At 45.2% G+C, this 10,994-nt stretch overlaps 1 protein-coding gene across 2 annotated transcripts; it reads right to left on the bottom strand.

Moving 5' to 3' along the window:
- Positions 1-2,453: 2,453 nt before the first annotated feature.
- NDUFV3 (NADH:ubiquinone oxidoreductase subunit V3) lies at positions 2,454-10,993 on the bottom strand. 2 transcript variants are annotated; one of them, XM_038151331.1, is made up of 5 exons: positions 10,871-10,919; positions 10,700-10,772; positions 8,796-8,925; positions 6,549-7,499; positions 2,454-2,741 (listed from the first exon to the last, which is right to left on the bottom strand). In XM_038151331.1, exons 4-5 carry the CDS (start codon positions 7,432-7,434, stop codon positions 2,584-2,586), a joined length of 1,044 nt encoding a protein of 347 aa, XP_038007259.1. In that variant the 5' UTR covers positions 7,435-7,499; positions 8,796-8,925; positions 10,700-10,772; positions 10,871-10,919; the 3' UTR covers positions 2,454-2,583. The 2 variants fall into 2 exon arrangements, with proteins under 2 accessions (XP_038007259.1, XP_038007251.1); XM_038151323.1 differs by lacking the exon at positions 8,796-8,925 and having other exon boundaries at positions 10,871-10,993.
- Position 10,994: the final 1 nt, after the last annotated feature.

The following is a 10,994-nucleotide window of genomic DNA, read 5'->3' as shown; positions in this document are numbered from 1 at the left end:
AAGTGAATTCCACTTTCCAGATTTTCTTGTACTCTCCCAGTAATGCAATTTACATTGAAAACCCCACTTCTGAAGTCTGTGCTGGGCTTGAACAGCTGGTTTTCACAGTAACTAAGCTGAAACTTAATTTCTTTCACATTTGAGATTTTCCAGGAATCATGTTAGTATCCTGGATTATACATTCTTCCAGACAAGATCCCTGACTTATCTGACAAGTGCCTAGCACAGCAAGACAAAGTTACTAATGTTACAGAATTTGAGCATATTGTGTCACATCCTGCTTGAAATTGAAATGTTAGCATATGACTCAAGCACAGCAACATCTGATAATAGCCTAGGACAGAAACATGAAGCCTTTTTCATTGAAATCCAGGAAAACAAAACAGTGGGAAAAAAAATTCTTGGTGCCTTCTTTGCATAATGTGCCTTCCCAGAGCAGACTGGTTCACTGAGCAGGGCAAACCGAAGACATGCACCACAAGAGTTCTGAGGTTATTTGACCTCCAGCTTCATTTTAGAGGTGCAAAAAGATCACCAGAAGACACCAAGGCAGGGTTACGTGGATAGAAAAGGCATCCACCATTAATTTTTGCTGTGATCTTGAAACAAGGGTAGCAAAATGGCCGTCCCAAAATCAGATCAGAATCTCCTTAGTTAGAAATGTAGCCTGAGCAGAGGGTGGGAGTTGACTGAAAGCAAGATCCATTTCTGCCTAACCCACTCCTCCTGGGCTGATCCAGTCCCTGTTTAGAACACCAACCCTCCCGAGAAATAAAAAGGGCACGAGGTGAGCAAGTCTGACTCCCAACAGCCACCAGTGACAGCTACTGTGGGCAGGCTGAGCAAACACACATTTCACTTTTACTGTGTAGAGTCTGACAGTTTGCAGCCTCCTCCTGCAATCCCAGAGCAGCTCAGAGCACAGTTCAGCACCAGCGCAGCTCTGAGCTCTGGGGCTCAGGTTACCCCGTGGAGCCTCAGGTAATAACAAATCACAGCAGCATTACTGGGGCCTCCTGTGGGCCCTTCACAAAGGAAGACCCCAGTTCTTGCATGTTTTTAAAGCTAGCAGCAATTTTCTGTCCCTCTTACAAGTACAGAGTACACGGGACCATTGGTGTCTCCAAGTGACTTTCTGCTCTTTATTCCTCAGCACGTGGATTTATACATTAACAGATTTCTAAATTTCAGCTGGAGTCACTAACATGCTCTTGATTTTTTTACAGGACAATAAAATTGCTTGCCAGGGGTTTCTGACTTAAAATTCTACACAGCAAATTGATGTAGGCCTCTTGATCCTTCTTACCACATTTTTGCCAAGTTACAGTATAAAATATCTGCTCTACTAATTGCACCCAGGGATTCACATCCAATATCCAGATAGACTCCTAAAGCTGACTCTGTTTTCCCTTTGATCTTGCCTGGTCTGTTGCTTGAAAGAATACAGACAGGTGATGGAAAATGCTGGAGTTATTGCAAGAGCTGCTTAAAGGCCAATTAACTCCAAAAAAGCCCAAAATGAACAAGAAGCCAAAATGGAACTAAACCCACAACAGCTGGCGGCCATCAAGGCGATTTTCCCAGAAGGCAGAAGACTGTTACTAATAGGATGGAAATACAGAATTTACTGAGACCAACTGTAACTGCTGATAACGTGTATTGAGAAGTGCCTCATGGCTCACATTTTCTGCAGAGCAAGACTGAGGCTGGACAGCAATTTTAACTTTTAGTGTGGGGGAAAAAAAAAAGAAGTGGGAAATTAAACATGCTCCCAACAATTAGTAATGAGCTGTTTTCACCCTTATGGTATTTTCATCACATTAAAAAATAATCGTTCAAGTGTTTCTATCCATAGAAGTAGGCTTTTTCCTCAAAGTTTAATCAACACAGTAAAAGTCTATCAGGAACTGCCCACTGAGATTCTCTTACATTTAAAATTATTTCAATTACTGCTGGAGCCCCCAACAGATGATTAAATAAAGTTGTATGTTCTGTTCTCCCTTTACAAGAGCTGAGGTTTTGAGATGTTTCAATCACATTACATAAACTTGCATTCCTCCACTAACACAAAACATTCACTCTTGCCACAGGAGACAAACACTTCTTGTGCTGCTCCCAGCCAGTGATTTGAACTCCCAAATCCAGAGTAAACATTACCTCTTCAGAGCTGGGAACACATTTGTGTGCAAGGAGCACAGCCCACTGCAGTACAGTGACACAAATGAAACATGGCACATACTCCACAGGAGTTGAATCCCGTGGGATTCTTTGACATGGTCCTGTAAGAATGGTCAGCATCCAAAGCTGGGAGACACTGAAAAGTCAAAATTATTTTTTTACACTATCACCAAATAATATATATGGAGAGGTAGAAAAGACACTTTTATTCAGTGATGATTCATTTGCAGTTCACTCATGAAAGTCAAGAGTGAGGGACTCCAGCAGCCAGGAAGAACTGTTCAAAAGCCCAAGTTATTATGCCTTTATTATTTATTATCTGATTTCAATTATACAGATGAAGCAACAGTGCTAAATAGAACAATTCACCATCCTGCCTGGGTGTTTGCTCTAAGCGTGGCTCTCTCAGTGCCGTGGTGATGGTCTTCCAGAGGATGGCTGAGGCTGCCTGTACTTGGCAAGGATAGCAACATAATCGTGGAAGGTGAACGTGTGATAGTCGTGGTGCTGCAGGTTCTTGTAGGTGGAATTATCAAACTTCTCTGAAGCAGGCTGAGCTGGCTCTGTGAAAACAAACAGCAACTGGTGACTATGAGGATGCCACACCAGAGGACAATGTTTTTAAGCACTGAGTCAGCCTTCATCAATTGTCAGATCCCTCATCCAGACAACATTTGAAAGAAAAAAAAAGTCAGCGACTTGAACGAAAGGAGAAGTTTACTAAGTGCAGCTGGTGCCTCGTCTGGCCCTAAAGCAGCACATGGAGTGGGGAACAGGGATCAGCACAAGGCATCTCATACAGGTTTTAGACCCAAACCACCACCTAATGCTGGGGGTGGACAGGGCAGAACATTCCATTTCTCTCTGGAAGACATATGTCTGCATTTCCTGGCTTTCCCATATTTGCCTTGGTTTTCATTCCAGCCAGAACAGTGGGTGACATTCTTAGCAAACCAGGGGGGGCAAAGGAGCAGTACAAATGATGTATCATCCTGTCAGACTACAAGATACAGCTCTTGGAGCTGCTTTACAGATTGAATTTTTGCCATGGGGAGAAGCGATGGAATTAGCAAGATCTCCATGATTTAATTTCAAATGTGGTTATACCAAACAGTAATCTATCAAGGGGCCTTTGATGTAAATTTCTTGTTTTGTAAATATACTCTTCTAACCTTTGTATTAGCTCTCCTTCAAAAAGAAATAACCCAATAAAGTTATTTAGAACTCCTTTACTTCCTGTTAAAGCCAACATTAATTCTTATGATTTTAGAATATTATGCAAATCTAGGCAGTCTCATTTACATAAAAGGTTCTTACACAGGCTTATTTTACAACCAAGCAAATTGCAAGAAATAAAACTTTACTCCCAGTATTAATTTATTCTTGTATACCCGGAGTTTTAACAACAGAAGAAGACACCCAGTGTAGTGAAAAGCTTTGTTGTATAAATTTGTATATGGTGGTTCAGGTTAGATTGCATTAAGCCCTTATTTTAACAGGTCCACCTACAATAAAAACACAAGAACTCCAACACCAGGATTTCCCCTATGACATAATTACTGCAGTGTGAAGCTATCGGATTAAAAGAAATATCCACAGCATTTAGCAAGGCTTGCTTATAAAATTCAAGGTGCTAAGCCATGGTTTCAGCAAAACATGACAGGAAATATCCCTGTGCCTGCTGCTCAGGTCTCCTGACACAGCTCACAGGAGATGAGATCCAGAGAGAGCCCCAGGAACAGGCAAGGGGAGGCAAGAGTAGCTCAACCTGCAAGAGCCAGTTGTTCCAAATTCAGAGACAGATGTGCAGGAAGGGAAGCAGATGGAGCCTCATTCTTCCTGCTTAAATACACTGCACTTGGCTTCTCGAAGGAAAAATTTATTCCTGAGCTCATCCTCCCCACACTTCATCTCTGCTTTGTCTCTCAAAGAGCAGGCACTTGCTGGGACGCTCTTCTGAAATGAATCACAGGCCTGTTTCTGAGCTCCCAGCTACAACTTTGCTCCTCACTCAGCAGTTCAAGGCAGCAGTTTTTGCTGACTGCTCTACAAAGGGATGACATCACCTGAACATCCAGGTTTGCATTGAGAAAAATTCTTTTTACGTCTTTTGTGTGGCTGCTGCAGAGTTTGCAGACATAAGGACACAGGGGCAGGACTGGAGTAGGAGTTACAGGTGGTACAGTCAGCTGGGAATGCTGAACAAGGAAAAGCAGTGGCTGTTCTCAAAGAAGGAAGAGACAACAAGGATACATCTGGAGACACGAGGAAAGAAAAATGTTTGAGCATCTAGAAGTCCACTGTGGATGAATGGTGAGAAAAGCATCATCTGTAGATAAAAACAAAGAGCCCTTCCCAAATTTTTGTTATTTTTAAAAGAAAGCTTATGCTGCTGACTGCAAGAAGGAACAAGGAAATCAAAATATCCTTTGCCAACAGTGCTGCATTTTGTTTTTTGAACTGCAGAATTATTTAGGTTAGAGAAGACCTCCAAGATTGAGTCCAGCACTTCAGTCATCTGAGCTGCCATTAAAGAAGGTGGTAAGGAAACAGATGAAATGATGAGCCAACTAACCCCTCAAACAGAAGGCAGGTATTTTACTCAGCACCATCTCCTGGAAGCTGACATACAAATGCAATTATTTTGTCCCTTAACCTGGTCAGGCACAGAATGGCTGAGGTTGGAAGACACCTCTGTAGGTCAGCTGGTCCAACCCCAAATGCTCAGGCAGGGTCAGCTAAGGGAGGCCCAGGGCCCCCAGGACACAGCTTCTGAGTGTCTCCAAGTTAGGCTGGAGACCCCACCACCTCTCTGTGCAACCTGTGTAATGGTCTATCACTGACAGTAAAAATGTTCAGGCAAAACCCTGTGTTTCAGTTTGTCCCCACTGCTTCTTGTCCCATCAGTGTGCACCACTGAAAAGCCTCACCTCTGTCTTCTTTGCATTCTCCTTCTATTATTCCCACACACTGATGATGTTCTGTCTAAACCCTCTCTTTTCTGGGCTGGACAGTCCCAGCTCTCTCAGCCTTTCTTCACAGGAGAGATACTCCAGTCCCTCCATCATTTCAGTGGCACTTTGCCAGTCTCTGTCCAGCAGCCCCCCATCTCCCTCGCACTGGGGAGCCCCAAAGTGAACACTGCCCCCCCAGTGCACCTCAGCCCCCCATCTCCCTCGCACTGGGGAGCCCCAAAGTGAACACTGCCCCCCCAGTGCACCTCAGCCCCCATGTCCCTCGCACTGGGGAGCCCCAAAGTGAACACTGCACCCCCAGTGCACCTCAGCCCCCCATCTCCCTCGCACTGGGGAGCCCCAAAGTGAACACTGCACCCCCAGTGCACCTCAGCAGGGGAGGGGCTGCAGCTCCCTCAGCCTGCTCCTCCCAGGTCACCCTTGGTGGCCTTTGCTGCAAGGGCACGTGTCTGGCTCCCGTTCAATTTGCTGTTCCCTTGGCCCCCAGGGCCTTTCCTGAAGAATGATACTCAAGCAACCTTACAATTAATGCTGCTTTTGCTTCCAAGCAGGCAAATTCTTTAATTCAAAGTAGCAGTGAGAAGAGGGGTCTCAAGAATGGCAGATTTATATTGCCTAAGAAGAAAAGCAGAATCTCAACAGATCAGGACAAAGAGACATCTGCTACTGAGATACACAAAATGAGATCAGCAGGACCATCAATTAACAGGATGGCAGTGAATAAGAAGGGTCGGTCAGACAGGGAAGCACAGCTGAGGAGATGATTACGTGATGGTCTTTCCTGAAAACACACCACTGTCTCCTCCCCAGCTCTCTACAAAACTGACTCACTACTTCCACACGAGTTGCTTGCAACCTTCCAGTCTCAGAATCAGCAATGCCTGTTTCTGGCATTACACTGTGATTTCTCGAAGTCTCCTGAAATCTGAAACACTGACAGCTTGAAAAAAACCCCCATCAAAACAAAACCTAAAAAAACCCAAAACAAAACCAGAAAGATGGCAGGGTTTAAGCAACAATGAGATGGCACCAAATTTGGCTCATGAGAATGGCAGCTACCAAATCCTTCCAAGAAAAGAGAAGAATGAAAACAAGTGCTGTCATCTAAAACCCATGATTTTGCTCACAATGGAAACAATCTTGTTTCCATTTTACAAGTAACTGTTTTATGAAACTATAAAAACAGAGAAATTAAACTGCTTCCTTTCCCAGCATAGCTGGAGACTGTGTATTACTGACAGCTTATAACAATTAGCAGTGAGCATTTTATCTTCCAGAAAGTCATTGCCACTCTGCCAGCTTCAGTAGAAAGACCAGAGGAGATGTAGAAACCCTTTAAAAAGTCAAACCCTAGCCCAGATGAATCAATACAGTTCAAACAATTTAAAGCTGTACCCTCTGTTGTGCTGCTTTCTCCAGCCTGGACTCCTGCTTCCTGAGTGCTCTCCTCCTTGGCTGTGGTGCCCATCACCAACGTTGTGCTTCCAGAAATCTCTTCCACTTTAGGAGTAGTTACTTCTTTTGCTTCCGACTCCGGTGCCTTCTTCATCTTTTCCTTCTCTCCTCTGGATAGCAGATCTTGCTTTTTGTCTTCCTGAGTCACTGCTGAGGCTTTCAGCTGAAGAGCTGCTACCTGGGGTCCCATGGACTTTTCCTCCACATGATCAGACTTAGCAGTGACATCGGTGAGGTCCAGACTTTTCACCACATGCGGTTCTAAGCCCAGCTTCTGATCTTTTGGAGGGGATTTTACTTTGGGGTCTCTCGCTTTGGATTTTGATGTTGCCTGGCCGACGGATGTTTTAGAAAATTTGACCTCCTTTACAAGAGACACGTCAATTTCTGGTTTGCGTGGCAGCTTCTTAATTCCATGTTCTTTGAGGGATTTCTGGGACAATTTCTCTTTTGCCAGCATTGATGCCTTTACTGCTATATTCTCATAAAAGATGGGATCTCGTCTGGGAAACTCAACTTTAGTTTTAATGGCAACTTTTGAATCATCAACATTCTCATCCTCAGAATCTGAGCTAGAATCTGAGCTGGATGAAGATGAAGTCTGTTCCTCAGCTAACTCTTTCCTCAGGCCTCTTCCTGCTGCAGGTGTGGTGAGGTTTTCCTCCTCACGGGAGGAAGCAACTCCTCGCTGAGGAAATGCAACCTCAGTTTTTCTTGGCACGGGCATCCTCGTGTCTTCAGCAGGTTTTGCAGCTTCCTTGAGGGTGGGACTAGAAATGCTCTCACCTTTGTCTGCAGACAGCAGGAGAGAGCTAGAAGACAACATTTTACGAAATTCAACTGGTGCCTTCGTGGCAAGCAGCTTGGTGCTTCCCTGTGGTGCCGCTACATCTAGGAAACGGCATAAAGAGGATTATCATCATTGTATCTGACATCACTATCACTGATCTTAGTCACACAGTTTTAACTTTCAGAGATAATCTGCTACAAAAATAAACTGAAAGTAATTGTAATGCTAAATACAGGCATTGCAAAGCAGAAAGTTTTTAGGCTTTTTTAGTTAAAGGAACTGGAGTTCTACCAGCACGTAACAGTTTTTGCTGCTGCGATGCCAAAACTCAAGAGATAAAGCTTTCTGTTCCTCACTTTGCCAGACCCCTCCAAGAGCTGTTTTTCCCTGTGCTTCAACTCTGCTGCACTGGGAAAGGTCTGCAGACACTTCCCTATCTCAGGAGAGCATTAGGATGGCTTGTCAGCCAAGCTCCTCAAGCAATGCTGCAGAGACAACGCTGCTCTGTGAACGAGCCAGCGAAGCAGAGACACAGGAAAGAGACACAGCCACAGCTGCTTGCAAGAGTTCTCCTGGGAGCAGAGAGGAGATGACTCCCAAAAGGAAAAGCAGCAGAGTAAGAGATACCTGAGGCCACCCATGAAAGTGTTACTTGTTCACTGCCCACGAGAGCTGCCCCCACAACACCAATTTCCCAAGACCTCATCTCCTCCAGGCTTCAGTTCCTATTTCTGCTTTGAGAGCTCTTTGTTAAAGAGGTCTCAGAAGATCTCCTGATGCTTCATGTTTGTCTCTGTTTCTTCTCCCTCATGGATACCTGCATTAAGCTAAACTCTCCAGACAAGGAACCAACGCTTGAAGGAGAAGGCAGCAATTCAGGGAATACGTAATATCCCTTGGATGCTTATTATCATCCTCAAGAGGCTGAGCAACAGCAAATACTGTTGTGGTTACAGAAAACAGGAGGTCAAGGAGGGCTGGGAGCACACTAAGAAGATTCACCGTGGCTGAAATTTGCCATAGCAAAGCCAACTCCATGACGAGCCGCACCACTTCCAACCAGCAGCAAAAGTCAACAGATTTCCAGCCCATTATGTAGAATTTCCTGCAGCTTTTGGAAATCCAGATCTATTTCATATGCCCATAAACTAAATACAGCTTTCCACTCACTGGTATTGTATGATAACACCTTGTATGGTTCTAGGAGGTATTACCATTAGTTCTGATCAGAAGCAAGTCTTTGGCAATGTCTAAATGAAAACACCACAGAAGAGACAAGCACACGAAAATAAAAGCAAAGTATTTAAGAAAGAAATGCAAAGATTTATCACAAGACAACACAATCAAAGAAGGTAGCGAGTTTACAGGTAATATTTTGAGTAATTTGAAGCACATACTTCTCTCTGCCAGATGGAAGGTGCAGGATGGCAAGGAAGGGCAGGGGGAGGCAGGAGGATGGGCAGCCACCTTTGGAAGAGGTCTGACTCCCTGCACAGACTGAGCCAGCCAGACAGCAGCCTGGAGAAACTAACACGGGAGGAAGCGTCACTCAGGATGGAAGAGCTCCTCAGAGAGGCACAGAAGAGGTTAAACTAACACAGGGATGGCCAAAGGGAGGACAGGCAGGGAAAGCTGAGCAAAACCTCAAGAAGTATTAATGTTAAAACATCCTAAGAAACCAAGAAGGGAGGGAAAGTTCAACTTGACCATTAGTTACTGGGATAAGGCTTTAAACAGTTAAGTTTGGCTAAGTGAAAAAGATAGATTTTATGATTAAAAAGCTGAAACATCCAACACAACTGATTGACTTGAATTAGGGTATTTCAAACTTTGCACCAGCATCACTGTGCCAAAAAGAACCACACCCCCAAATCAGTCACAGAAACACCATTCCCAGATGTGTTCCCCCCGATGCCTGGAACACCAGCAGCACCGCCAGCACGTATTTAAAGGCTGATCACACTCACAGAGGTGACAGCAGAAATTACAGGTCTATTTCCCATCACTGACTCTGTGTGCAAACACGACCATTTTACCAAAGCAAGGGAAATTTGCACATCCTGTTCCAGCCAGAACCTGGCAAAGGCAGCTGCATCCTAAACATCTTCACTAACCTCAGTGTTTGCAGGGGAAGCAGCTGGCCTAAGGGGGCTCCTGACTCAAATCAGAGCCGCAGGACAGCGAATCCAGAGACGGATACTAAAGCGCGTCTCAAATACACTTAATGCAAAAAAAATAAATCATAATAAAAAGCAATTTGCTGTTCAATCAATCTATGCAGTGAAGGCTTTCTTAATGGAACAGCCAGGCTTTGATTTGCTTTGGCATTTAAGAAGGTGGCAGAAGTCTGCCTTCGACTGCTCTTTCAGCGATCTTTTCAACAGCAGTCAACAAGTCTGATCACTCCGACATATGGTCCCATGGAGCTTTCCTGTTTCAGCACCTGGATCTCTAATTTGGGACAGGAAACCTCACTGAACCACTGAGCCTCCGTTTACACAAACAAGACGTCAGCCTCTGAGATTTGTTTTGACTTTGGTCAGGGATAAAAGGGGTTCGAACACTCCTCAATGTAGGATGCAGGGCAGCATCCAAACCGAGGTTCAGGCTTGCAGATCTATGGGGCAAGAAGCATCATAACCAAATTAGCACACAGGGCCGTGGCAGCTTCTTACAGCACTGCCTGGAGCTGCTATTCGGGATATTTGGATTTTGCAAGTCCTTCTCTAAGTCCTTCTGTTTTTTAAACCTGATAACACAAACAATTCAAAGGACAAGGGCGAACATCTAAAATTAAAAGCTATATTTTACACCTCATTAAAAACACTTCCAGGGATGGGGCATCCACAGCTTCTCTAGGCAACCTGTGCAAGGGCCTGTTCAGTAAAGAATTTTTTCCTGATATCTGACCTAACTCTAATTTCTTTCAGTTTGAAGCCATTCGCCCTCGTACACACTGAACAGTCTGACACTACCCTATCCAGCCTGGCCTTGAATATTATTAAGGTGAAGGTAAACAGGAAAGAAGTGACAAACTCATAAATATAAAAATATATACGTATATATGTGTGTATATATATGGCCTATAAATATATTCCACACAGCCAGACCTTTGCTTTTGCTTTTATTACTACACGGTACATTTTATCAGACACCCTCGTTTACATGGCGGTGACCTTTCAGTCCTTGTTTCTCCCAGCTTATGCAGCGCCTCTTCTGAGGCGTGACCCTTCCCCAGCTCTCCTCACCCTTTCCTTTTACTGACACCCCGATACCTCTCACAGCCAAACCACCCTCTTACTCTTTGGCGGCGGCGGCGCTGTCCCGGTGCCCACCGGCTTCGTGCAAAGCCCCCGCGCCTCCAGCTGCAACACCTGCGCGGCACAACACAACACGAGTTAACAGAGCGGGAGGAAATCCCGACAGCCGAGAGGGTGAGGGTGCAGGAAACCTCCCGGCGGAGCCCCGTTACCTCGCGGCTCACCGCCCTCCCGCCACCCCTCAGCGCCGCGGCCGCCGCCATCTTGCCCGGAGCCCTCGCGGCGTCCCCGCGGCCTCCCGGTGGGCGTGGCCGGCGCGGGGTGACGTCACGGCGG

This window comes from Motacilla alba, chromosome 1 (assembly GCF_015832195.1).
Source record: "Motacilla alba alba isolate MOTALB_02 chromosome 1, Motacilla_alba_V1.0_pri, whole genome shotgun sequence".
Classification (NCBI taxonomy): domain Eukaryota; kingdom Metazoa; phylum Chordata; class Aves; order Passeriformes; family Motacillidae; genus Motacilla; species Motacilla alba.
Note: the sequence above shows the minus strand (reverse complement) of the source record. Positions and strands in the feature narration are given on the sequence as shown.

Excerpts from the sequence above, each read along its gene's own strand:
- NDUFV3 (XM_038151323.1), bottom strand. The coding sequence starts at position 10,921 with ATGGCGGCGGCCGCGGCGCTGAGGGGTGGCGGGAGGGCGGTGAGCCGC. Across the intron at positions 7,500-10,699 it reads AGCGCCGCCGCCGCCAAAGA|ATGTAGCGGCACCACAGGGA; the intron begins GTAAGAGGGTGG and ends GCCGTTTCCTAG. Across the intron at positions 2,742-6,548 it reads AGAAAGCAGCACAACAGAGG|AGCCAGCTCAGCCTGCTTCA; the intron begins GTACAGCTTTAA and ends TTGTTTTCACAG.